The 27,445-nt window shown below is 38.9% G+C and overlaps 3 protein-coding genes and 1 pseudogene across 4 annotated transcripts; 2 read left to right on the forward strand and 2 right to left on the reverse strand.

Moving 5' to 3' along the window:
* The first annotated feature begins 2,400 nt into the window (after positions 1-2,400).
* LOC122056380 (NAC domain-containing protein 68-like) lies at positions 2,401-3,893 on the forward strand. The gene is made up of 3 exons (XM_042618305.1): positions 2,401-2,756; positions 2,839-3,125; positions 3,200-3,893. The coding sequence occupies exons 1-3, from the start codon at positions 2,561-2,563 to the stop codon at positions 3,569-3,571; spliced, it is 855 nt and encodes a 284-aa protein (XP_042474239.1). The 5' UTR covers positions 2,401-2,560; the 3' UTR covers positions 3,572-3,893.
* Positions 3,894-4,847: 954 nt separating this feature from the next.
* LOC122056382 (leucine-rich repeat receptor protein kinase HPCA1-like) lies at positions 4,848-10,215 on the forward strand. The gene is made up of 19 exons (XM_042618308.1): positions 4,848-4,959; positions 5,106-5,229; positions 5,464-5,535; positions 5,611-5,685; positions 5,762-5,833; positions 5,922-6,083; positions 6,649-6,723; positions 6,813-6,884; positions 6,992-7,063; positions 7,162-7,230; positions 7,303-7,377; positions 7,471-7,542; positions 7,627-7,761; positions 7,850-8,262; positions 8,365-8,496; positions 8,697-8,836; positions 8,923-9,142; positions 9,234-9,469; positions 9,542-10,215. Exons 1-19 carry the CDS (start codon positions 4,884-4,886, stop codon positions 10,034-10,036), a joined length of 2,787 nt encoding a protein of 928 aa, XP_042474242.1. The 5' UTR covers positions 4,848-4,883; the 3' UTR covers positions 10,037-10,215.
* A 290-nt stretch (positions 10,216-10,505) lies between these two features.
* On the reverse strand, positions 10,506-22,408 carry LOC122056381 (autophagy-related protein 18d-like). Of its 2 annotated transcripts, none has more exons than XM_042618307.1 (5): positions 22,213-22,408; positions 19,532-20,295; positions 18,452-18,710; positions 14,022-14,093; positions 10,506-10,857 (listed from the first exon to the last, which is right to left on the reverse strand). In XM_042618307.1, exons 2-4 carry the CDS (start codon positions 20,288-20,290, stop codon positions 14,068-14,070), a joined length of 1,044 nt encoding a protein of 347 aa, XP_042474241.1. In that variant the 5' UTR covers positions 20,291-20,295; positions 22,213-22,408; the 3' UTR covers positions 10,506-10,857; positions 14,022-14,067. The 2 variants fall into 2 exon arrangements, with proteins under 2 accessions (XP_042474241.1, XP_042474240.1); XM_042618306.1 differs by lacking the exon at positions 14,022-14,093 and adding an exon at positions 14,094-14,217.
* An 820-nt stretch (positions 22,409-23,228) lies between these two features.
* On the reverse strand, positions 23,229-26,693 carry LOC122054811 (annotated as a pseudogene).
* Positions 26,694-27,445: the final 752 nt, after the last annotated feature.

Consider the following 27,445-nt stretch of genomic DNA (forward strand, 5'->3'; position numbering starts at 1 on the left):
AAAAATAGAAATGGGGGGGGGGGGGAGGGGGGGTTGCGGTGTAAGAGAAGGGAAGCAATTTGCCTTTAGGGCATCCACAATATTTGAGAATATTTCTCTCAAATATTTGTGGTCTCCATTTCCATATCACTTTTTAAATATTTTACTATTCAAATATCTCAAATCTTACAATGAAATATCTCATCATCCAAATATTTATAAATCATACTCATCAAATATTTCTCGCTTAAATATCCTCAATTTCACAATCAAATATCTTACTAATTAAATATTTAACCAATATTCCAAAAAATAAATAAACATTGATTTTATTTTCTAGCGTTTATTTTTTATTTATTTTTTTAATGCTTCTGTTTTTTTCCCAATGCTTGTTGTTTCAAACGTTGGGTTTTATTTATTTTTAAATTTTTTTTTTAAACGTTCGTTTGTTTTTTTCGGTTTAATTAAATTAAAAAGAATGGACAACCCACCATTTTGATGGGCCCCATAAAAAGAAATCATTGGATACAAATTTATATCTAATAATTTCCAATCACTTCTTAAATATCTCCCAATAAAAAGTATTTAAGAGGGAAGGATATTTGAAGAAATATTCGTTTCAAATATTTCTATTGAAGATGCTCTTAGAAAATAGGAATTAGTCAAAAGGCAGAGTTGCCTGGCAGGCATGATTACGTCAACTTCCAAACATGTGCAAAGGATTTCCTTTTTCTTCTGATTTTGAAGAATAGAAGAACAAAACCCGGGATTGAGAAAGATGATAAGTTCAATGAATCATGTTTGAAGTTTTTCTTTTTCCAAAATAAATAAATAATTAAATTTTGACGCAAACTATGAAAATGAAGAAAAGTCCACCTAGCAAGGTTGAATTGTCTACGTGGATTACTGACCACTGTTTTTGACCTGGTTTCTATGATAAATTTTGATATAATTTAATTGATAATTGCGTAAAATTCCAAAAAATCAAAGAGCACTTTTTAAATTAATCATTAAAAAGAGTTCAGCTTATTTTTATTATTCAAATTATTTCTCTTTATTTAACTAATTTGAATGCTAATAAGCATTTATAATTATTATATCTATAGCCGGCCGGAATCAATCCTAATTAATAATATATTATAATAATAATAATTAATCAAAAATAGCTTTTGGCAATCTCAGGGCACGCTTTTAATGATGAGTTGAGTTGATTCTCTTTTAGTTCATGCTATGTTTCATGGGGAAAGAAAATAAAATATGATTTATTTTTTTTAAAAAAAAAAAGATAACAAATTAATAAATTTATTTCCCTTTTAATTATTATTATTATTTTTTTTTGAAAAGGAGATAGCCATGATTTTGATTCAATGCACCTTATCGAAAGGATTGGTGGAATAGTAGGTCCATCTCTCGCTTGATTAAGATACAAAATATAATTGATCATTAATTTCATTCAGGATATTACTTGTTTGACTCCTGAAACAATTTATAATTGATTAGAATCAGGTAAATTATAATATATACATGCATGTACAAAAGTATTTTAATAATATCATATTTATATATTAATTACATTCATATATATATATGCATACATTATAATTAAAAGATAAAAATTTTTATCTGGTCATTTTGACCAATAAAATTTACTGTTATAATAAATTCTATTCAGTTAAATGAAATTTAATTAATTTTGTTCATCAACATGCCATGTGACGAATTAAGTAATAGTCTTATATTGAATGCAATATATATACCTGTTAAGTAGAAATATTTAGAGGTTGTGTACAATTGTTCTTTATAATTTTATAATCTTAATAAATTTAGTATTATTTTTTCAACAGTGAAGTCGACTAAAATTACTCTGGATTAACCAATCAACTTTTCCCTCTTCTATTAGGCATCTCCTCATTGCTTGGCTCTCAAAAAAGTGTGCATGATGTCAAGCTTTTGTTGCCATGATATTTTCATAGTCGGATCGAAGAGCTTAAATGTCATTTGGTTGATCAAGATCTAATTAAGACAAACCATCCTTCTTTAACCCTGATCAAGGAATCTTAATTTTTTTTAATAATGAGAGAGATTTTTTTTTAATAACATCCGACATCTGCACTCAAATTCTGCAATATGCCAGCATCGCAAGTCGAATCATGTCATCCTGGCTGAGATCCTAATTCACCCGTTGACACTCAACGCAACGAGAACTGACTACGCAAGGCATCTTTCAAAGCTGTGATGGTTGACTTGACCTGCGCCGTCAGACACGAACAAAACCACCATCGATTCATCTGTTCAGGTGCAGACCCTAAACGCACACGTCCTCCGTGACTTCATCATCGTCGTCGTCTCCTCCTCCTCGACTTTTTATCTTTTCATTCCGGTCAAGACGCCCCCACCCCGAACCTTCCCCGGCCCTTCTCGCCTCCGCCGCCACCCTTCTGTCTCCACCCCCCCTCCCGGTTCCTTGCCCTCTCGTCACCGCCTACAGACCAACTCCGACGTCCTTATATATACCCTTCCCGACTCCTCTGTACCTCAACTGCAAGCCAACTGTTCGATATATTTCCAGAGAGCTAGAAAGATGAACATGACGACATTGATGGCCACCAGGAGAGACGCCGAGGCCGAGCTCAACTTGCCGCCTGGCTTCCGCTTCCACCCCACCGACGAGGAGCTCGTCGTCGACTACCTCGTCCGCAAGGCCACAGGCCAGCGCCTCCACGTCCCCATCATCGCAGAGGTCGACCTCTACAAGCTCGACCCTTGGGACCTTCCAGGTATGGCATGGCATAGCTATCCGTCAATCATTCCTTCGAACACCTTGCCAGTGCTCTAAAAATTGCTCCTTTCTGTGACCAGAAATGGCGTTGTTTGGAACCAAAGAATGGTACTTCTTCACTCCGAGAGACCGCAAGTACCAGAACGGGTCGAGGCCCAACAGGGCCGCCGGAAGAGGGTACTGGAAAGCCACCGGCGCCGACAAGCCGATATCGGTGCCGGGAAGCCGTCGGCCTATCGGGATAAAGAAAGCTTTGGTGTTCTACCACGGCAAAGCTCCGAGAGGCGTCAAGACGGATTGGATCATGCATGAGTACCGCCTCGCCGACGTCGATCGATCCGCCAACAACAACAAGGGCAATCTGAGAGTAAGTCCCATGCACGGCCGCCTCGCTAAATCATAAAATTATGACAACTAACCAAAGAAAATCCATCACTGCAGTTGGATGATTGCGTCTTGTGTCGCTTGTACAACAAAAAGAACAACTGGGAGAAGAAGACGCAACAGAACAGGAAGCCCGCAGATTCCTTTGACACGAATGGTGACGAAAGGTCAGACAGTACTGCGTGGAGTGCTAAAGATTCCGACGACGTCGAGCATAATTCTGGCGCCGGCGGTTTTCAGGAGGTGGATGCTGTGAAAGAAGAGGAGGATTGGTTCATGGGCTTGGATCTGGATGACTTCCAGAGCACCATGGACGCAATTGGATTTGAACCTGCATCAGTTGTCAGTATCTCAAACCAGGATTACTTCAATCCGGGTGTCAACTATCTGGAGCAGATCCAATCAAACAAGCAGCTGTTTTGGAATTAGATTTATTCCTCTGTAGATAGTAGGAGGAAGATATACCAGAATAGGATGAAAAGAACAACTCTAAACGTGCCAGTTGCAGAAGGTTATAAACGTATCTCCAAGAGGAGACCAGAATAGGATTCTTCTGTGTTTGTTCTTCCAATTTTGGAACAGAGATACTCTAACATGAAGGGGTGAAACTGATCCCTTACTAGCAGATTGATGATTTTTTATTTATTAATTTGATTGTAAAAGGAGTTTGGGAATTCGGTCACTCCCCTTTGCTCTGTCACCTCTAATTATGATATAGATATAGAAACGCTCGGATATTTGTTAACAGTTCTATCTTCTTTCTTGTAATGTGCACGGTGGGTTTTATGTTGTGTTGCGGCTGTCGATCTATAAGCAACGTGTGTTAGAAAACCCAAAAACTGTAAAGGAAAAGTGTTTTCTCGAGTCGGGTCAGTTGGATAAGCTGGTCAAATCAAGCGAAGTAGGTCAGGTGCTCAACTTGAGCAACATGACTTATATATTTCGGGACGATCTAGTGACTAGCACATGAAATGCAAACGAATCACCTTTTGCCAACTTGGCCAATATATCCACAAAAACTCTGAGATTGAATTAGTGTTTTGTTAGTTGCAAACACACACTAATTAACATTTTTCTCCCAACCTGCCTATTTAATCTACGTTTAGGACACTTGTATGTGCAGGTCTACTAATTATATCTTCCATTTAAATCAACATAATCACATAGTTTAATCTTCATAATAAGCCCACGTCGACACATCGTTAACTTAGTCGTATCAGTTGTCCTATCCGGCTACCTTGAATGAGTCTCCTAAGCTTTAAGCCTCAAACAATATATAATCTCGTGTAGTTATTAATGCGGTATATTCAACATCATCACCTTGTCATTTTCGTGGTGTGAACTTGCGAACCTGAAGAATGTTGGCAGATTTTTCTTCTTGTCGAACTTGATCGATACTTTCTTTAAAAACAATGTGCAAGACGGCAATCAATTGTTCATATTCTTTTTGTCACTAGCATTGCATAGTTTGCATACACCTGGCTTTCATTTACAAGTCCTTGTTCAAATGTTATAGTTTAATCCTTCGGACGACCTCAGTGATAGCGACATTGTGCATGGTTTTATTCCCTGCACCAAGCTGTGCTTGTTCACCTTCCTTGTCTCTCGGACTGCCCAAAGAAGGCAACCAACAGCATTGAAGCTCCATTGGCTTCAGATTAAGGTATAAGAGATATAGCTTTTACGGAATGATGGTGTGGTTCAACTGATCGAAAGCTAAAGCTAGTAGCTTTCTTCACAGATGGAGGGGTTTTGTCTGCTGTTGATGTGCTTTGCCTGTCTTAGACTTAGCTTCTGCGCAACAGATTCACAGGATGGTAGTTCCTTTCTTCCTTTCCTTGTGTTTTTCAATTGAAATATGATCTTTTCTTACATCCATTCGTAAGAAGAATATTTCTGAAGGAGAGAATATAATGCTGTTTAGCACAAGAATTAACTAAATTGCTGACATGATGATCATCAGTTTCTGCTCTCAAATCTCTGGCTAGCCAATGGAGGAACACACCTCCAAGCTGGAGCAAATCCAATGATCCTTGTGGTGATGCCTGGGAAGGTGTGCTCTGCTCGGCTTCGAGGGTAACCGGCCTGTGAGTATTTTCTTCAACAATAAACTCAGGAGCAAAAGGAAGAGAAGGCCCTTCACTTTAGGTCTATGAAGGCTTCCTTCCATGCATAAGTGCTGTGCACAAATTAGTACTTTAAAATCTATACGTAATAGATACTCTTCACCATATCTGTGATGAAGTATGTCGACAAACAATATGTTTTCTGAACAAGTTACTCTTAATGGCCTTATCATTGACCACAATCTGTGTCTTCAGGAGGCTATTCAGCATGGGCATTGAAGGAACTTTGAGCAGTGACATACAAAGGCTGACAGAGTTGGAAGAATTGTATGTCAAATTATTTAAATTCTTTAGAAACCAAATCCTAATGTTTCAATGTATGACATTGTGTTGAACTTGTAGAGATCTTTCATTTAACCTAAATCTTGGCGGTCCACTTCCTCCGAGCATTGGGAACTTGACGAAGCTTAAAACTTTGTAAGTCAGTAGGAAACTCTTATAAGAAGATCTATGCTCATAGATGTGATGATGGAATCCATTCATTATTTCTTAGGAGATTGATTGGTTGCAAGTTCAGTGATCAGATCCCTGATGAAATAGGCAACCTACTTAACGTCACTGTGTTGTGAGTACTCAGATCTTTGTTGTGCCATTTTTGGAACTTATATTCATCAAATATTCATGAATTGGAGGTTCTTAAACTTATGTTCCAGATCACTAAACTCCAACAAATTCAGTGGTGAAATACCTGCTTCTCTTGGTAGACTCTTCAATCTCAACTGGTTCGACCTTGCTGACAATCAATTGTCTGGACATCTCCCAGATTCAACAAGTCATTCTTGGGGATTAGATCAGCTTCTAAATACCTCTCATTTGTAAGCCTATCTTTGAATTCATAAATAATTTTCTGTATTCCAAAACAGATCATAAGGACCAAAGTTATCAAGCTGTAAGTGAGCTCATCTTGGCTTTCAACAATTTCCTCAGCTTGGCACGCCCCTGTGTCAGCTATTGAACTATGGCATGGAGTTTCTAGACAAACACTTGCAATACGTCTTCGTGCCTCTTTAACGGGCTAAGATGATTCTCACTCAAGCACAATAATTATAGTAACATAATGTGCAAACTAATAAAACATTGTCCATAAGTACAAAGTAACAAGTGCATAGGCGAAAGAATTGTGTGAAACTTCAATCTCAGCAGTAGTGAGTTTTCAATCTATCCAAATTTCTTTCTAAATTGGTCGGAGAAAGAAGTAAATTTCTTTCCAACTAAAGAGAGGGAATTTAGATTATATTTGATTTTTCTTTCCAACAGTAAGTATGCAAGAACTACAATTGATTTTTTTGCAAGACTAGTATTGATGATGGTATTGATCGAGATTGAAAACTAGGAATTCTTGAGTATGAATTTGTTATTTGTCTATTATTTCCTTAACAGCCATTTGAACAAGAACCAGTTATCAGGATCAATTCCAAATAACTTTTTCAGCCTCGACATGAAAGCTATACATATGTAAGCAACTAAGCAATAACTTACACATTACTTGCTTCTTTTCTGAACCTCTATAATTCTTCCATCTCTTATTTATCGCTTGCATTCAGACTTCTGGACCATAACAACTTTTCTGGGCCAATTCCAGACTCCATAGGTTTTGTCCAATCACTTGAAGTCCTGTGAGTTTTTTTAAGTTACTACTTGCCTACTTACTAATCTGTCTCGTTTATTAGCATCATACTATTCAATTTACTTCTTATTGATATGATTTTCACTTTATTTTCAGCCGTCTCGATAGCAATTTCTTATATGGAACCATTCCTTCTGGGATTAGTAACCTCACATCCCTCAATGTCCTGTGAGTAATCTGTGCAATTATATTCCTTACAACTTATTCCAGCCATCAAGTATTTAACACACTTAGATTCACAAATTCAATGTTTCGATTGCTTTTAGAAACCTAGCGAACAACAAACTATCTGGAATGTTGCCAGACCTAACTGGAATGACCGCCCTCAACTATCTGTAAGAATCCTAATCCATTGTTGATGCAGCATGTTATTGAGAATCAGGAAATTATTAACAGTTCTTGTTCAGGGATTTAAGTAACAACTCATTCAGTCAATCTGTAGCTCCATTATGGTTCTCAGATCTGCTAAATCTCACAACTCTGTAAGTTCAAAGTTCCAAATACTGGTTAATTCTAAATCTCATGTTGTCTTGAGTTAGCATCTTAATCCAAGAATTCACCACTGGTTTTGTCAGAAATATAGAATCAGGGAACCTTCAAGGAGATGTGCCGCAAACAATCTTTAGTTTTCCCGGGCTTCAACAAGTGTAAGGATTTTCATCCAAGATAGCAAAATTTCCAAGATACTGCTGTATCTTTAAAAATAAACTTTTTCAGTGATCAACTTATAGGAAGCTTGATGATAATGAATTCACTGGTGATCTCAACATGGGTAACAACATTAGTAGGGAGCTGAAAGTGGTAAACTTTGAGAACAATAAGTTGCGATCAGTTACACTCTCTTCCAACTATAACAATTCTATAATGTGAGCACTTCTCGACTTCCTATTAATACATTGGGAACAATAAACTGTGTTCTCGTCTGATCTTTCTCTTCCAACTATATGTCTTTAGACTTGTGGGGAATCCAGTTTGTAATAATGTTCTGCTACAAGGGACATCATATTGTAATCTTCAACAAGACTCAACGACTTCTTTCTCGAGCGTTGATTGCTCAAATCCTTATGAAGGCTCAATTATTTGCAGAGCACCTTCCTTTAGTGACATTAGCAATAATCTTCAACCAATGTGGAATGTAGTGGTCGATAATCTTAATGGCACTCCAGTTGCCTACTCTCTTGGAAGTTATTTCTTTGATGGTAATGCATATCTTCAAGTACAGCTAAAAATTTGCTCTAAAAATAAAAGAGACTTTACTAGGAGCCAGATACTGCAATGGTTTGATTTGAACAGCCAAAGCCTCTTGCTTCCTGAAATGTATGGGCCATGCCATTTCAATCCTTCGCCGTATGTGTTCCAGAAAAAGGGTATAGTTCTTAGCACAATTAAGCTAGCAATTTTGACATCTCATATATTCTAGCTGGAGATTACTGATACCTGTTCTGCCGGCACTGTTGAATGGCTCGCAGCAAATCGATCTTTAGTCATTGCACTAGTAGCTGGATCTGTTGCTGCAGCATTGATCATCGCGGGGCTCGGAACCTATGCATATTGGCAGAAAAAGAGAGCTAAAAAGGCCAACAATCTGAACAACCCTTTTGGTAAGATACCTCCACAAAAACATTAGTTGCAAATTACAAAATTGAGGTGCTAATCAACATGAAGTAGTTCCTAATTCCTAGTCCATAATCGTGGTTGGGCAGATCTTTATTCTGTTAGGAGATCAGAATCTATTTTGTTAGCCGAAGCCATTTGTTTCTTTGTACGAGGCTTTTAACGATTGTTGTTATTCGTGTTGTAGCATCATGGGGCTCAGCTGGTGACGATGCAGGAGATGCTCCACAGCTTAAACTAGCAAGATGTTTTTCTCTAGATGAAATTAAAAGGTTCACAAACAATTTCTCGACAGACAATGAAATTGGATCAGGTGGATATGGAAAGGTAAGAAATTTGCTATTGCATTGCCTTTAAGATCAGTAACCGTCCGTCATCAGATATTATTCAAGTGCTTTTTGTATCTTTTTCAGGTCTACAAGGGAAACCTTTCAGATGGGCAGATAGTTGCAATCAAGAGATCTCAGAAGGGTTCCAAACAAGGTGGACTTGAATTCAAGACCGAGATCGAGATGTTGTCCAGGGTGCACCACAAGAACCTTGTGGAACTTGTAGGATTCTGCTTTGAAAAGGGCGAAAGGATGCTGGTGTATGAGTACATCTCCAATGGAACTTTATCTGATAACTTGTCTGGTAGAATCTCCAAACACTGCCTCTGATGGAATTTTAATCTTCCATGGCTGTTTTCTTCCCACCTCACGGCAGTAACTTCTGTTAATTGCAGGAAGTAATGATCTGAAATTGGATTGGAAAAGAAGACTTAATATAGCTTTGGGTTCAGCTAGGGGATTGGCTTATCTACATGATCTCGCTAAACCTCCGATAATCCACAGGGATGTCAAATCGAGCAACATCCTTTTGGATGATAACTTGACTGCCAAAGTTGCTGATTTTGGTCTCTCAATGTTGTTGTTGGACAGCGATCGAGGCCACGTCTCTACTACCGTTAAGGGAACACTGGTAACATCTCTACCTCCTGGTGTTCTAACCAAATTAACATTCCTAACAATGATGCATTATTGATCTCCACAGGGTTACCTTGATCCTGAATACTTCATGACCCAACAATTGACAGCCAAAAGTGATGTTTATAGCTTTGGAGTCGTAATGTTGGAGTTGATCAGTTCTAGGATGCCGATAGCGAAGGGTAAATACATCGTTCGCGAGGTGAGGACACTACTGGACAAGAGTGAGAAAGAACTCTATGGCCTAAAGGACATAATTGATCCAGCTCTTGTTGAAGATGGATGTCTCATTGGCTTCTGGAGGTTTGTGGAATTGGCTTTGCAATGCGTCGAAGACTCATCAGACGATCGTCCAACGATGAACGATATAATAAAGGAGATCGAGAACATACTGAAAGATGATGAACTGAAGGAGAAATCAAATTCAGCATATCCATCTGCCACCTTCGTTGAACATGCAAATGGTGCTCCCATTCAAGTTTACGATGAGATGCTCCTTAGTAGGGAAGTAAACACCAGAAGTGACACCACTCGCAGTGATAGATACATGTACTCAGAGTGAAAAAACGAAAAACCACTAGCAGTATCTGTATTTTTACTGACTGTAAATTGCAGTTCAAGGATGAATCACATGTACTCGAAGAAGGTTAAGGGTTTGTACTGATTTACAATGGCAGTCGCAGCTAATGTCGAAAAACAAGTCGAGAGGTAATAAGAGCAAATTATGAAAAGAGCCAACTGTAAAACTATGAGAATGAATAATGATAACCTCTGAATATTAGTTTTTTAACCTTAGAATTATTTAACCTGTCATGTGTTATATTACATTATTATAATTTGGGCCCGGCGAGTAAAATGTGTTCTCTGCAAATTATATAATAACAGGCATACTTTATGGGAATAAAATACTGTGATCCAAGGCATCCAACAAAAGAATTGCCATGGGCCATTTAGATCATACCTTGGCATTCTGTTTCAGAGTTGAATGAAGCATGGTATCGAATGCTAATTGATACCTTGACTACCATATGTAGATCAAATTTTAAACATGGCCATATACTTTTTGGGTCTACAATTCAACAACTGTACAAAGATGAGAAGTGGGATTTCTTTTTTACAGGTTATATGGGTACTAAAGAGTGAAAGTAAATCGATACCTGCACACATCATTATGCAGATGCTTTTTATAGGATTTACAAAGTTGGAAGATACAGCATATTTTGGACAACACAGGCAGCCATTAGATGATATTTAAGTGTATGTTGTAGAAAAGATCAGTTTGCTGTTGACTTTAGCCGGTGGGAATCAGTTTCCAAAAACCGCACGTATTCCTTCTGTAACATCTGGCCACCATTCACTAAGTCGAAGCTGCACCTACAGAAGCTGGAGGAAGCAAAAAATAGAACAAGGAGGGATCTTAGCAAAAAGAAAATAAATCATTTGACCGACTTTGACATAAAATGGTGAAATTAGAGGAAATATGAAGTAGAGTCCATAATCAAATTCAATCCTATACCAGTATAATTAACAAAGATCTAAAAGTAATATAATACAACCCAATAAAAATAATTTATTTTTTTATCTTCTATATTTTTATTTTTAAAAAAACTTAATCATTATGACTATGGCAAACAAGCAATCATTTCACGAAACTTTTAACAAAACATTACTTGGATGTTGTACCTTTAAAAGGTAATAAAACGATTGATAGACAGATTGTTAAATTGCATTATGTAAATCTTTGTGAGACGAGAAATGGTAGAAACCAATAGACCTAGTCAAATTCCTAGTCTGCCCACTCTTTATGCAAGGTGTTGTTGTAATGGTTATAGTTCAGGGAGGGAGGCAAGCAGATTGGCCAAAGGTGGCATTGTGGGAGTGGAGATAGATGCAAATATCGTATCCGACAATTAACTTAATGTGGCTCTCAATGCCAAGCGACAAAGGTAGAGACGACAACAAAGCTTCATCAGATTTCAACACTTATGAGTGAAAATCTATACGAGGAATAACAAGATAATTATAATTTATTTCATTTTTCCCCTTCTTTTTATAAGGTAAGCATTTATTTTCTTCATTCAGTGCTACCTTCTCTCCTCAATTTCGAACTCCAGTTCTAGCTTCTTCACAATATCTGAAGACCTACTTTTGTTTCCAAGGTTAGAACTGTAATCTGATTTAGGTGACTTATTTCCATAGTTGAAAATAAAAGGGTGGCACCCTCCTAATTAGGCATGTAGTGTTTTCATTCCTGCAATGTGATTCCTTAGCTGATGCCTTACTTTTAATATATATTATTCTTCACCTAATCCTTACCTTTAGCAATGTTGAATTGTCAAGCACCAACAAGTGTACGAAGTTGCCTACATCAGTTAGACATTACAATACGTTTTCTTAGTTCTAGATAAACTTCTCGCTTTTCTTTCTCCTAAAAGTCAACAGACGCAATAAACTATAAGTTAAACACTCTATAAACAGACTCAAGAGACAAGTACCAAGATCTTCCATTCAAAAAGAAAAAGGACAATTTGTAATGAAGAAATTTTGTTCTTACGAGCTACTTATTCTCAAAGACACTACATAAAATCTATAACAGAGTGGCCCATAAATTCAACTGTGCTATGAAAGGATAAGATACAGGTAGCTATCCCAAATAGCTGGAACAAATGGATGCTTAAGAAATTTCAATACCATGGAATACCACCAAACCACGATCAAACAGAGTTTTGGATCATAGTTTTAGATTGTATGTACACACAAAGTTTAAATTTAAAATATGATATCAAAACATCATAAGTAGTTCACAGAACAAGATTTCTTAAATTGAACAGGACAGAGCCATGCCAGGAATAAAGAAAATTCATTTTGCTGTGAAAAAAATCAGCATGATAAAAAGTTGTGGGTTAAATCAAGTCAATTATACCTAAGAAAGGTTATCAATTATACCAAAGAAAGGTTATTGGCCAGGGGCATAGCCACATGGATGAGGGGGGTGTGACTGCCACTCTCACATTTTGTTAAAATATTAATATTATATATTTGAAAATTCTTCATCATCACTTTGATGGGCTGATTCATCACTGTTCATTTTCAGAAATTGAAATTGATCACATATTTGAAAAGACCACAACCTAAGTTATCCATCGGTACCGCTTTTATTAGGAAATATCACAACTTGAAATATTAAGTATTGAATTTTAAAAATAAAATATATAATAATAAATGGATGAACTAAATCGTAAGACACGAAGTGAAAGCGCTAAATTAAAATTGAATCAGATTTGAACAAACTCTAACAAGTAGGTGTGAGATAAGGATTACGTTAGTTCAAAAAAGAATTGATTTGGAGTTGATTTGGTTAAGTTATAGCCGAACCAAGTTTAAGATTTAAACGAGTTTGATCGATTTAAAATAAATTAGGATATTTTTTGAGTAAACTTTTTATTTCATTTTTTTCCTCACCCTTTTCTCTATAAGCATATTGCAACCCCGACCCATTGTACCTTATGTCACCCTTTCGTCCATCTCTCTCTTTTATTTTTCTCTTCCTCTTCTTCCTCATTTGCTTCTTCTCCAATAGTAGTAAACTTACCACTTTTTCCTCTCCTCTTCTCGAGAACAAGAGTTCTCTTTTCTTCTCCTTTCTCTTCTCTGATACGCAAGAAATGTAACATCAGCTGCTACCCTCTTTCAGCAACAAAAGCAGGCCTCAGCCCTCGCATCTTCTTCCTCTTCTCATGTTTTTTAGGATTTTATTGGCACCGCAAGAATAGTCATATCTTGTCTTGCCTTGCTCTCTTTCTGTCGTTGCCAAACTCACCGAAACTACTCAAGGTTGTTAATAAATAAGGTATAGTTCTCCTCTTTTGCTTATTCCTCCCTATTTTCTCTTCTCTATTTTTCTCAAAAACAATGATATTCCAAGAGGAGTAAATTATTTTGTTCTTCTTTTAATATTTCATTAATTGAAGGAGAGCGGTAAAGAATAAATTTTATTTTATTAGGTTATTAATTAGGAAGGTTATTTAGATCGCAATGAAAACCTCATATGTAGGAATGCTAAATATTATAAGAAAGCGAGATTACAAATGATTTTTCAACTTTGAATCATAAATAAGCTTTGGAGATCGACAGATCATTATTTCAACTAGAACCAAGGGCTATGGTCGAAATTTTCGAATTTAAGTTCATTTCATCTCCTTAAATTTGAAATTTAGGCTTTTAGATGGTGAAAATCGCCCCTCCTGATTGAAAATTCTGGTTATGCCACTGGCCTTTACTTCACCTGTCTCCTTATATTCTTTCTGCTTATTTCTTCTAGCTACTATTCTTATTTTTAAGCATACATTAAATTACCCAAGAATGTCATGCAATAGCTTTCAGCACAATATCAGATTAAGGAAGTATGCTAACATATCATTCATCTGGAATTATTTAACCAAAGGATGGCATAAAATTGGTAATATTTTGGTATGGTATAGAAGAGCATAGTGGAATGAAGCTTTCATAATGGGTTGTGAATAACAAATATCTTAGAGAAGATAAACCTGGCATGCAAATGGAAGAAATCTACCATCTATACTGATTTTGCCTTTAGTACAAGGTAGCCTGATTAGTACCTGCCATCCATGCCAACAATCATAACTGAGTTTTGTGATCCAAATGCAGCAATATAACGAGTAACCTCTGGCAAGTGAAACTGAGCAAAAGACCATTCAGAACTGAAATACTTAGGCAAGACACCTGATCAAACCACCCAATTAGAGAAGGATCATGCATCTATTGAGAAAGCTAGGCATGAAGACAAGCATCCTCGACAAATAATAAAAATTCAAGTATAAAAAAAAATCAGTTTTTCATATTGAAAATACAAGGTAATTCAAAGTAAGGTTCGAATCATATAGAAGAGCATAGTCTAATAGTCAATCGTTTTGGTGATTTTAGAAATCATGAATTGTAAGATTCATGTTCAAATGATAAACAAGAAAAAATTATCTTACTAAAATTTGTAAGAATATCATTTTTAACATCTACATTAATAAAGAAAAATGTCACAAATACTAAAAGAGTCATATTATCTCTAAAAAATACACTAAAGTTTTATCTATCTTTTAGATGACTGAATTACATTTAAAAAAAAAATCAAAAAGACACATGTCACTCCATATCCTCCTCAATTGAGATATTATCATCTACATTAAGATATCACATTATCTTGATCTATCGTAGTCTTCCTTTTCCTCTTCGGCTTCTTTCTCAATAATTGCCTTCACTAGTAAAAGGGAAGAAGCTTTTAATGTCTTGGTCAACAAATCAGCAAATCATCACATTCATAGTTGAGGACAAAAATAGGAGAAATAATTAGTCTTATGGTTGAAGAAGCTTAACGAACAGGTGAGGACAATAGACATTGGTTGAAGAAGCTTTTAATGTCTTGGTCAACAAATCAGCAAGTCATCAACATTGATTGTTGAGGACAAAAATCAGGACAAATAATCAGTTTTTTTGTTAAAGAAGCTTAAGGAACAGGTGAGGAATGCAGAGGAAAATAGAGAGGAGATGCCCTTTGACCAAAGGCGCTCAAGGAATATAGACGTCAATGTGGATTAAAAGACTTCTTCTAGTCAACATGGATTACTAAGGATGCTCAAGAAATACAAATATCAGCTACATTTGGTCAATGATTGATTCCTGAAGACAAGTGTTAAGAGATACTCTGTGGTCAAAGATGCAAGAGGAAGAAGCTCCCAAAGCTTCGGACCAAGCCAACTGTTTGAGAAGGCCCAACAGGGTTGAGGATGATGAGCCATGGTTAAAGAAGCAACCTTTGATGAGAACAGGCTCGTAGACAACGAGCTATCACCTAAAGAAGTAGGCTCCAACGAGCAAAGGGTTGAAGAAAATACATGCAGAGGGTCAAGATGAATCATTAAAGAGAATTTTTTAACCAAAAATTAATTATGCAGAAGTGTTCATTTACCATATTATCCAATTAATAGTTAATTTCAAAATTGGAAATTGGTTGATTAGTAACAAATTGGTTTGAATTTTATAAAAGCGAACTGATTCTTGATCCAAACAATTCACCCATATGGTTTGAACCTTTTTCAATGCTAATTAAATAGAATAGTTCAATTCGAATTGTGAATCATGAGTCTAATAACTATGCTCTTTATTGCATATTGTAGAACTGTTTGGTAAAATTCCTTTATGAACCAAAAGCTCAATGTAGAACAATGGTATTACTTTTTAAAATTGAATGGGTGTTAAAGGCAGACAATCAATCACCAAGAACCTTGATATGGTTTTTACGGTACAAGTATCTGAACCTCAACCCTGCAAATGTTTTGACATACAGTTTCACTTACAGTCGCTAGCACTCAGCAGGTTCACACCTTCTGGCAAACTGGTAATGTGGTCTTCCAATGATCTGAAGTTTCAAATTAAATATTAACATTGTCCTTCTCTTGTTCTAGTGCTTTCTATTACTTTGCCACAAGTATGGACTTACCTAAAAAACTGTCGGTCAAACCTTTTTATATAAAAGTTTAGCCAGTCAATACTTGAGTCTGATATGATCTCGAGTATAGGATCGAGTAGGTCGAGATCCGGATCCGTATTTGGTCATGCAACACGTAAGGAGGAAAGGGAGGAGGAAAAAAGACTCGTCCTAGACAGAATCCAAATCACTCAAGGGGGAAGACTCGTCCAAGACAGAGTCCTAATTGCTCAATTTTTCTCTCCCCTTTTATTAATAATAACACTCCTTATATAAGGAGTCAAACATGACAAGATTAGGAAAGACCAACCATAAAGGAAAACAATAAATCAAAAATAGAAAAACTAATTAGGCCATTATTTGTTTTCTACTATAGCAGTAGTTAAATTATGTCATTATTTATTTTCTACTAATTAGGCAATAGCTAATTTATTTCTAATAGCTAATTAGGTAGTAATTAATTTGCTTCTAACTATAGCGATGTTTAACAAAGGCGTCCACCTCGGCGTCCACATCATCACTCCCCTCCTCGATACTGAGCTTGTCCTCAAGCTCGAAAGCGGGGTATAACACTACTAATAGCATGAAGGGAAATTTTTTAATTCACTTCCCCCTCTTCCTCACCTTCCGTGTCATCATCAGACACTTCAATCCAAAACAGGCATTTACACTTGTGACCCGTGAAGTAGGATTCATCATAGTTAAAACAAAGGCACTTGGCTCTCCAATTTGCCATCTCGGCGCGAGTCGCTTGAAAAATGAAACAGGTGGAGTCTCCTTGCTGATGTCCGGGTCTTGGTCTTCGCCAAAGGAGGGTCTCCACTGCTGGTGTTGAGCTTGGTTGTGGTCCCGCTCCAATTCGTGCGCAGCAGCCCCCCACCTTGATGGAAGCACTGCTTCCGTTCTAGTGCCCTGGCCATATTCATTGCAATGCCTAGGTTTTCAGGCTTCTGCAGTTCGATGTCGATACGGAGATCTTCGACTAGCCCTGCAGTGAATAAGTCAACTTGTTGTTGTGGTCGGAGGTCCGAGGTCCGAGCGAGGTGAGATTGAAATTGGCGCTGATAGTCTTCTACAGAGCTTGTCTGATTCAGATTTGCTAGCTCTCCCAAAGGGTTGTTGCTTAGGGGCGGGCCAAAGAGGATATCACAGTGGTCTCTGAACTGCTTCCAAGTCATCTCTGGCTCTTCTTGCTCTACCTGATCAAACCAAAGTTGGGCTTCCCCTACCAAATGGAAGGCAGGAAGGCCAACCTTGTCAGCCTCTGTGGTCCTTTGGTTGGTAAAGAATTTTTCACACCTTTTAACCCAGCTCAGCGGATCCCCTTCTCCAGAATAGGTGGGAAACTCCATCTTTGAGTATCGCGGAGCCAAGGTGCCGCTGGTTGGCAGTTCAGGTTTGACCTCTGAGCCTCTAGAAGGGTCATACTCTACACTGGTAGGGTTGTCTGCAGTGTGCAAAGGTGGTTGTCTAGCATCTTGAATAGTACGGGAAATCTCGGCAATCTGCTCCTCTAGTCCTTGCTGGCATGAAGTGATCTACTCCATGAAAACTTGTTGTTATGACATCAATCTTTCCATGAAGGCCTCAAGTTTGGATGTGATAGGATCCGTGTCACCCATGACCGGCTCTGATACCAAGTTGATATGGTCTCGAGTATAGGATCGAGTCACAAGTCGAGATCCGAATCCATACTTGGTCATGCAACATGTTAGGAGGGAAGGGAGGAGGAAAAAGACTCGTCCTAGACAGAGTCCAAATCACTCAAGGGGGAAGACTCGTCCTAGACAGAGTCCTAATTGCTCAATTTTTCTCTCCCCTTTTATTAATAATGACACTCCTTATATAAGGAGTCAAACATGACAAGATTAGGAAAGACCAACCATAAAGGAAAATAAGGAATCAAAAATAGAAAAACTAATTAGGCCATTATTTGTTTTCTACTATAGTAGTAGTTAAATTAGGCCATTATTTTTTTTCTACTAATTAGGCAATAGCTAATTTATTTCTAATAGCTAATTAGGTAGTAATTAATTTGCTTTCAACTATAGCGATGTTCAACAAAGGTGTCCACCTCGGCGTCCACATCAGAGTCCTATCCAATGAGAACTCTAGGTGTGAATTTTAAACCAAATATCAAAAAGACACTTTGCACCATTAGGACTGAATAATAGTTTAATTCAAGGATTCTTTAGTATACCCTTAATAGATGTTGCAATAAGTAAACAGAAATCAGATTAATAAATATGATTTATATTTTTAAATAGCTATTGAGCTGTAACACAAGTCAGAATCGCCACAAATCAACAATTCTAGAGATATTCCTCGACTATAGTAGATATTCTAACAGGCTTTTTTGTTTCTAAGAAAATAAATCAAACCGAATCCATCAATCAGTGGAATTATTCTAATAGGTATTGTTCCCAGCATGAACAATACAGAAAAGAACAAGCAGTGGCCTAGGCACGAATGGCATACCTCTCATGAAATGCAGTGATGAGTTGGTATTCGTTCCAGTGTTTGTAGATACAAGGGCATTGAGACTACTAGAAGAGTTCTGATGAGCAATTCCTGGAGCTTGAGCATATGCAAGTTGGGTGGAAGCATCTTCTCCAGCCACTCTAACTCGAAGACTAAACACATGAATAGTTCCTTTGTCACTTGAAACAACCAGCCACTGTACATTTGGAGAAAGGGCAATGCTATATATTTCAGCTCTATCTAGTCCTCTGCGTACCTATACTTTTATTGACAAGAAATATATAAGTGAATAAAATGAGTCAACACACAAAATAATATGGTTACCAATCAATGAGCAAATATTCATCATAGACAGTATTAGTCTACAATGACAGATTGTTACAGAACGAAAGAAAATGCAAATAAATAAATAAAACAAAATAAAATAAAGCATATAACTTCATAACACTAAGAAGTGACACATTTATACTCTCATCCTCTATGCAGATGACAGGCTAAAAGCATAGTTAGAAAGCTAATATCCTTAAAGAAACCAGAGGGAAGCAACTTTAATCTTGTCAAATGTGAAATTTAGCAAGCATTTTCCCAGAATTAGAAAAAAAAAAGGAAAAAAGGACATAAACTAAGCTAAACAACCAGCTAATCTAACTCACAGTCTCACACTAGAGTATTGCAACGTTAAACACACTAAAATTCCTACATTTAGATAAATCAATTACTTAAATCACTATAATATAAAAACTTAGCTCTAGTAAAGTCTTGAACCTGCAAAAGAGCCCTTATGCTTTTTTTTCACAAAAAAAAAAAAAACCCTTAAGCAACTAGCGATCATTGACTAATTTGTGAGCTTGTCAGAATGTGGATTATACATTCAAAAGGTTGAGAAAGATAATACTAATGGATATACTTTCCTAAGTGTATAGCAAAACCATTGGGAGCAAGGAAAAGAGTTTGTACCTTTTCTAAATATATCACAGCCTAAATGTTTCCAATAAAATTAGAGCACTACAACCAAAATAAGGAGCATGTTCTACTTCTTATCAGATCAGTAGCATAAGGCAAAGCTTGAAGTTCTACCTCTTGCAGTTGTGTACCATCCATGGTGTTAAATATTCTGATCAATGTGCCTTTTGTGCTTGCAGTGGCTAGAAGTAGCCCATCCAAGGTAAGAGTCATACAAGATATCTGAGAATCATGAGCACTAAAAGATTTTGTCATCTTCAAACCAAAATGTTCAACTCGGACATCTCCCCGATGCAAACCAGGGTATGCCAACACAGAGGTGCTGGAATGATGTGAGAGACAACAAAGTCCTTTAGGATTAGATAGAGTCTCTATTTGATGAAGTAGCTTCAGGTCTGTGAAATCATATACATAAATCTTATGCTCAAGAACTATGACAATACGATCTCGTCTTAGTTTCACTCCTCGGACATCAGATCTATATGTAAATTCGCCAATGCAACGACTCTGATGATCATCCCAGATCACTACTTTGTTAGGTGGATATTGTGTATTGGAACCACTGCCTACGAGAGCTAGGATATTGGAACGAAAAAACATTTCAACAATGCCAAAGCCCCCACTTTTCAAATCTCTCCTAAAGGTTTCTTTGAAAGTGTTGCAGTTATAAATCCTGAAACCATTGCTTGTTCCAACTGAAAAGCATCCATAGTCTTGATTCCAAGTCACTGATAGCAGCTCACTTTGATCACTATCATCACTGTCAGTTGGGTCCATTTGACTAGTAGCTGAAGATAGCCATGGCTGTGGTGGTTCCAATGAGGCAATCCTCATTGGTGGATTAATGTTCCTTGTTGAAATTGTTGAGCTCATTGAGGCTGTAGACAAGAATAAAAATGACAAAAGAAGTCAGGTCATTGTAAAGCCAGTGAGTCAACTTGGACTATAGTGGATTTGCCAGCCTAATGTGAGAATGTAAAGACATTAGAAGTTAAGACTGACTACAATCAATTAAATTATCCTATGTTTAGGAATTAAGACTTGTGCATGATCCTATAAAGCACTGAAAACTAATGTCAGTGATCTGGTAGGTGAATTTAGCATGAGAAAGAAAAAGAAAACTAATCATAGAGAACAGAGATGTAAATGTGAAAAAAGGAGAGGAGCTAACAGCTGTTTAACTAGATACAACAATATCATTCTCTGAGATGAACTTAGCAGCTATCAGTTGCATCCTACATTGTGGCACAACAATAAGTAATGGGTGTTTTTAAAGAAACTAGGGTATCTTGACTAGCCTGCAAAAGGGTCTACCATATTCAGAGAAAATAATCTAGATTATATGGAAGACAGGTAAAATACAAATATACACATATGTGAGTTGTTTCCTTGAGAGGATATATACATGGGAGGTTAGATAATTTGAATATTCAAATGACAATTATATCAAAGATTTCTTTACTCTTCTTTCTCATTGTTTCTCTTTCAGACACCTTCAGCAACCTATCTGCAACCATAGACTTTAATGCTGACAGCCTCTGGTTAGTGATTTGGCTTGACAAGCTACTACACAGGCACTCATCATTGAACATAACACCCTTGTAGCTCTATCACAGCTGGACCACCTGCTGATGGATTGACTGATGAGTGACCATCTCATACCGCAACCACTTGTTCAGTCACAACAACAACAACATCACCTCCTCAAGCCAAGGACCACTTGTCAATTCTTTAATTTATTGATCCTTCACCTCTAGATACCTAGTTGTGGTTCACAACGTGAAAACCAAAGCAAGCCAACCTCCTCGACCTGGATGTCGGAATCAGGGAGCAACATGTTCACTCAATGCAACCACAAGGTTGTTGCCGCAATGAGGATCACAGTGCTCGTGTACACCATATAGAGAACATATCCAATGTCAGTACTGCCACTATCACCATTGGAAGAAGAATGATGGGAAAGGGAGCAACAGCAAACCAAATTTAGCAGAAGGATAGAAGTAGAATTTTGATTAGTTTTGATCAGATTTTGAGTGGATGTTATGAAGGATGGATGCTCAAATTCATCCAGCAAAATGATCATCCATCTGTGAACTTATCCACTGCTCCTTAGCCATCCATCAAGGAAACATGGACTTAATCTCCATTTAGAATTTCTAGCTCATTCTTATGGTATCAGTTAACTTGTGTTTGATTTCAGGGAAATACAAGTCTAATAAATAACATATCAGATGCCAACCAAATTTGACAAAAATACATAAAATTACATTCTGTTTACTACATTAAACAATTCAAGTATTCTATTTTGGATCTGCTTCTCATGACAGTTCAAGCCAGTTTTTTATACATCCGACTCAGAAGCTAATAGTGCATGAATAGAAAAACAAATTCTCTTTAGTGTGGGGAACACGAATCCTCCAGAATAGTCAACACATAGTGGCAAAGGATAAGTAACAAAACTTGAAGGGTATGACTTGTTCGTTACCATGATCCAGAGAGCAAAGTGAAAGATAAAACTTCGACCATCCAACTTACTTAAGGAGCTAGCGTAAAGAATAAGAACATAAATCAGAAAAACCAGCATTCATCTCCCAGAGAAATCTTAACGCGATTACGCACCAATTTTTTTTTGGAATAAAGACAAACAACTAACTCCAAAAGGAACGAGTCGGTAAGCAGAAAAAAGCTTCACTGTAACACAAGAACGAGGAAGCTATCTACCTGGCAACATTTCCAACATTGCAATCGACCAAAGTTGGAGGTAAACAAATCAAGTAAATAGAGGGAAACAGAACCTTGCAGATCGAAGTCGAATCTCCAAGAGAAGACCGGCCAGAGGCTCAGAGCTCCACGGGAAGCATGATTCCACCAGATCAGGAACAGTAAAAGGGGTGAAGCAAGAGAGAGAAAGACGCAGAGGACCTTGGCGAAGAGATCCAAAAAGACCTCGAGCTTTCCCACCCACCTCTCCCCCTTTTATTACGGCCAAGCGAAGGAAGGGAACGAGAACGAGGTCGAAGAAAAGGAAAGATCCAGTACAGCGTCCCCTCCTGATGGTGGCGAAACTTGTCATTTGCAATTGTAACGTCTGCCGTCCGTTCCTGTGACTATCACATGCACGACGTCAGTTCATTTGCCTGGCTCGACCACGAAGAACGGCGAAGATGATGGAGCTTCTCGATGAACGGACGTGATGGTGTGGAGTTCCGCATGCGTGAGTAAATTTACACTATCTCCGTTCATATATATATAATCATTGCGGGAGGGTCACGATGAGAAAGATCAAAATGAGAATAATCCATATATACAGAAATTGACCCTAAAGATTACAGCTGACTTCCACTGTCACTGAGTCAGAGATCGATTCTGGTCCTCTCTTCTTCTGGAGAGACTGTAAAACTGTGTTTTTTTTACTTGTTTTATTTTTAAATAAGAAAGGCAATTTTTTCCTCTTACAAAATAAATTTTAATACTATACTTTCATTGTAATATTTTTTGTGAATATTTATTTTTTTTTGAAAAGCCATGCTTTATCTTGCGCATTTGTAATTCTGAATTTCAAAAAAAAAATGTAATGAGTTTTCAACAATCACCGGGAACACGTGATAGGCAAATATGAATTTAACCACAGATTGTACGACATGCTCACTAATCTGAGGTGATAATAAGAGGACATAATTCCCAACAACCTACTACTAGTCTATGGTTCGACAGAAATGACCATATAGACATGTGACTCACGCAATTGAAGTCGACTTCAATGCATAGATAAAGGCTTATCGATTTGTATCATATATGTTTCCTCCAAAAATCAAGAATAAGAATTATTAGCTCTCATCGGAGACTTGTGAGAAGACAATATGTGCGATCTCTTGTACGGCAGCGCCTCACTAGCAAAGCTCCGACCTCTAATCATTTTGGAAACAGTGCTTGTCGTGCTTGATTCCACCATTGAAGTGAGTACTGCATTTTCAGTGATACCACCGGTTATTTCACCACCAGCATCCGCATGTTCCTGGAGCCGGAAGGCAAATTCAAGGTTCTGAAGGGCATCGCCCATGGAAGGTCGGTCCGCCCCAACACCAGCCACACATTTCTCTGCAGTCTCGGTAAACTTCTCAAAACTTTCTGGAGCCATCCTACCCTTCAAATAGGGATCGATGATATCGACAAGGTTGTCATTCTGCTGACAGCGAACTGCTCAATCAGCCAAGTTCACTTGTTCATCTGGAAACATGTGGGTAAGCGCAGGCCGAGCACAGAGGACTTCAAACAATACAACCCCAAAAGAGTAAATATCAGATTTCTCAGTGAACTGGTGCCTCCAAGCGTACTCAGGGTCAAGGTAACCAAAGCTTCCCTTCACCATTGTGCAGATATGGGTGTCATCCAAGGCTGGGAGAATTTTCGAAAGTCCGAAGTCTGAAACTTTGGCGACCCAATTTTCATCTAGCAATATGTTTGTGGTCTTGACATCTCGATGTATGACGGTATGCTTTGCGCCTATGTGAAGATAATGTAATTATTGGGGTTCAATCAAAGTCTTATATTGGAAAGATTTAGTAAAGATCATGGGATTAAAAGGATGTAAGATATCTTCATTGGCATGAGACCTTTTAGGTAGAGATCAAGAGCAAAGTCATGAGAGCCTACGTCCAAAGTGGACAATAGAAGTTGAGGATGGGTCCGGAGTAGGTCAGAGTGACCGAATGTTCGTGGGAAGCCTAGAGCAAGTCAGGGTGACCGGATACTCGCGGGGAGGCCCGAAGCAGGTCAAGGTGGTCGAATGCTCGCGGGGAGGCCTGGAGTAGGTCAAGGTGACCGGGTGTGGATGCTTGCGGGGAGGCCCAGATCAAGTCAGGTTATTTCTTGATTTCGTCCAGTCATTAATAACTTGATTACTTTTAGATAATAGTAGATGGAAACAACGCTCGTAAGGAGTCCTATTGAAACCAAGAAATATAGGCCTGCCTGCCATCCACACCAGAATAGATGGAGTTTTCCGAAAAAACCTGCCAGTGGACAATATCATGTCATTGTGGAGATATATGGACATCCTTTGGGCGCAACAAATGGTATCAGAGTCATGGTACGAACCAGATACCATGTGGGGTGGCCTTGAACGAAGTTGAGGGTGAGTCCGGAGTAGGTCAGGGTGACTGGATGTTCGTGGGAGGCCTGGAGTAGGTCAGGGTGATCGGATACTTGTGCGGAAGCAAGTAGGTAAAGGTGACCGGATACTCGCGGGGAGGCTTGGAGCAGGTCAGGATGACTGGATGCTTGCGGGAGGCCTGGAGTAAGTCAAGATGACCAGATACTCACGGGGAGGCGAGTAGGTCAAAGTGATCGGATGCTCGCAGTGAGGCCCGAAGCAGGTCAAGGTGGTCGAATGCTCGCAGTGAGGCCCGAAGCAAGTCAAGGTGGTCGAATGCTCGCGGGGAGGCCCGGAGTAGGTCAAGGTGACCGGGTGCGGATGCTTGCGGGGAGCTCCAGAGCAGGTCAGAGTGATCAGATGCTCGCGGGGAGGCCCGAACCACGAGAGTAATTGTGGTCCTTCGTTTGAGGGGAGGATTGTTGGGGTTCAATCAAAGTCCCGCATTAGAAAGATTTGGTAAAGATCATGAGATTAAAAGGATGCAAGATATCTCCATTGGCATGAGACCTTTTGATTAGAGCCCAAGAATAAAGTCATGAGGGTCTAGGCCCAAAGTGGACAATATCATGTCATTGTGGAGATATATGGGCATTCTTTGGGCGCAACAGCAACCGTCGTGCAGCCTCGATGCAAATCTCAAGTCTTTGTTTCAATGAAAGTGGTGGCTTGTGAGAATTATAGAGGTGATCACGAAGTGTACCACGAGCCATATAGTCATAGACTAAGATCATTTCAGAGTTCTCCTGATAGTAACCAATCAAAGAGACAAGGTGTATGTGTCGGAGCTTTGAGAGTGTCTCAATTTCGGAATGGAACTCATGGACACCTTGATCGGACCTTGGGTTACTATGCTTGACTGCAACCTTCATGCCCATGCCCTTAATCTCCCCAAGATAGACCTTCCCAGACCCACAAACCCCAAGAAGAAGAGACTCATCAAAGTCTTTTGTGGCAGCCTTGATCGTTGCAATGGAGAAATGTCAACAAAGATTAGAAGGGATTGGGCAAGGCATAGCAACTAGAAGTCTCCTGGTAAGCGACGACTTTCTTCTTCCTTTGGCTCCTACATAATAGAATGAGTCAAAAAGCAACCGACAAGATAGCAACACCGCCAACAGTAGAAGGAGCAACCTTATGATTCTTCCCGTTTGATACGATGCTTGATGATGGGTCTGATAAAGACATGGTAGTCAGAAGTCAAGGAGACATGACAGTCAATAGGTAGGGAACGATGTCAGCAACCTGATTCCCAGCCGGGTTCCAATAGACCGAGATTCCATATCTGAGACACCTGGGTAGATAGTCGGATGACACCTGACCAGTATTTGATGGTTTAGGGTCTCACGGCCTGGCGATACGTAAACCCGATGCTCTCGGTAAGCTAAAGCTCTCGGTCAGCCAACTCTCGGCCAGCGCCGGGACTATCTCTCCACAGCCTCGACCTCCCAAGGTCTAGACCAGGTGTTATACCCGACTGATCATCCCGAGCTATCCTACTCCTTCTCGGTCGGGACGGAGGCCGGGACTGTCTCTCCACAACCTCGACCTCCCAAGGTCTATACCAGGTGTTGTACCCGACTGATCATCCCGGGCTATCCTACTCCTTCTCTGTCGGGACGGAGAGAGCTACAGGACAACGAGATCAGAGAATCATAACTGTCTGTCAGAGAATAACTGTCAAGTGTCAGGGAATATTCCAATGATATGCATCCACCTATGAATGGAACCTTTCTTCATGCTACAGGAGGATGTCACGTATCCTCCATCACCCGACAAGGCCTGACACCCGACATTCTCTGACATCGGTCAGGTTCTAGAAGATACGCACTATCATATAAAAAGGGAAGTCTTCTCCCTCACGCAGGTACACTCTCTCGCACATTCACATTTATCTTCTACTTTCTTTCTTCTTCGTACACTGTTCTTCTGGGAAAAAAGACCTGACTTGAGTCTCGGAGGGCCTGCTCCGGGGACTTTTTCCCTAGTTTCTGGCCTCTAACGCCCATGTGTTCACCTGAGTGTGCTCAGAACTCAAGTACTGGCGATTCCAACATCCTCGCCCGTCAGCGCCACGTGGAAGCCCCTTTTCGGAAGAATATACGAGAAAGGTGTCTCAGTCATCCCCCCCCCCCCCCGGTCAACGTCCACACTAGCTCACCAAGCCTTTATCTAACTCAGATTCCAAACATGATCAATTTAGCGTTGTCTGTGGGAATCTGCTTCACCTGTTCTAGAACGTGAAGATGGAGGATACCGGACGAATCAACGTGACCATGATGGCAGGAGAGTACGAGCTGTTCAAGGAAGCTAAGAGAAGAGCGACTTTTGAAAAATAGACCACGACCTCGCGACCATACAAAATGCCCGCTGTTTCCAAGGACCCAACTCACGTTTCAGGCAGAGGGCCTAAGAGGAAGCAACCCGAAGAATTCCCCCTGGCTTTCTACCGGGAACCAGTCCCAGACTACCACCATAAGTGCCCGGACTGTTATAATAAGAAAGAGCAATCGCAGGCCTCTATGGCGGAAAGCTCCCCGCCCAGGGATTCAAAGAAGGGGAAGGCTATAGTTCTCCGGGAGGAGCCTCGAGGGGAACCTGATGAGCAAGTGCCCTTCTCTTTAGAGGTACTAGAAGAGAAACTATCGAAGGGATACAAGCCCCCGACCATTGTGTTGGTTGCTACTCGGAATACCGTCCTAGTTCCCCTGTATAAAAATTTGTACAAGCATAGAACTATCATAGCTACCCATGTGTTCTACTAAAGTTAAATTTGGATTGCAAACGATGCTTAACATTATTAATCCAAATTTTTTCCTTTAGAAGTTAAACTTGAATTGGGAACGAAATATAACATTCTTACTTCAAGTTCAACC

The sequence above is a fragment of the Zingiber officinale genome, chromosome 3B (assembly GCF_018446385.1).
Source record: "Zingiber officinale cultivar Zhangliang chromosome 3B, Zo_v1.1, whole genome shotgun sequence".
In the NCBI taxonomy this organism is placed as follows: Eukaryota; Viridiplantae; Streptophyta; class Magnoliopsida; order Zingiberales; family Zingiberaceae; genus Zingiber; species Zingiber officinale.

Bases quoted from the DNA above. Each gene is read 5' to 3' on its own strand.
- LOC122056382 (XM_042618308.1), top strand. From the start codon at position 4,884: ATGGAGGGGTTTTGTCTGCTGTTGATGTGCTTTGCCTGTCTTAGACTT. The intron at 6,084-6,648 runs GTAAGCCTATCT...TTTCCTTAACAG, and splicing joins CTTCTAAATACCTCTCATTT to CCATTTGAACAAGAACCAGT. The intron at 8,837-8,922 runs GTAAGAAATTTG...TATCTTTTTCAG, and splicing joins GATCAGGTGGATATGGAAAG to GTCTACAAGGGAAACCTTTC.
- LOC122056381 (XM_042618306.1), bottom strand. From the start codon at position 20,290: ATGAGCTCAACAATTTCAACAAGGAACATTAATCCACCAATGAGGATT. The intron at 18,711-19,531 runs GTAGAACTTCAA...ATAAAAGTATAG, and splicing joins ATGGTACACAACTGCAAGAG to GTACGCAGAGGACTAGATAG. The intron at 14,218-18,451 runs GTATGCCATTCG...TGGTTTGATCAG, and splicing joins ATCACTGCATTTCATGAGAG to GTGTCTTGCCTAAGTATTTC.
- LOC122056380 (XM_042618305.1), top strand. From the start codon at position 2,561: ATGAACATGACGACATTGATGGCCACCAGGAGAGACGCCGAGGCCGAG. The intron at 2,757-2,838 runs GTATGGCATGGC...TTCTGTGACCAG, and splicing joins CGACCCTTGGGACCTTCCAG to AAATGGCGTTGTTTGGAACC. The intron at 3,126-3,199 runs GTAAGTCCCATG...CCATCACTGCAG, and splicing joins ACAACAAGGGCAATCTGAGA to TTGGATGATTGCGTCTTGTG.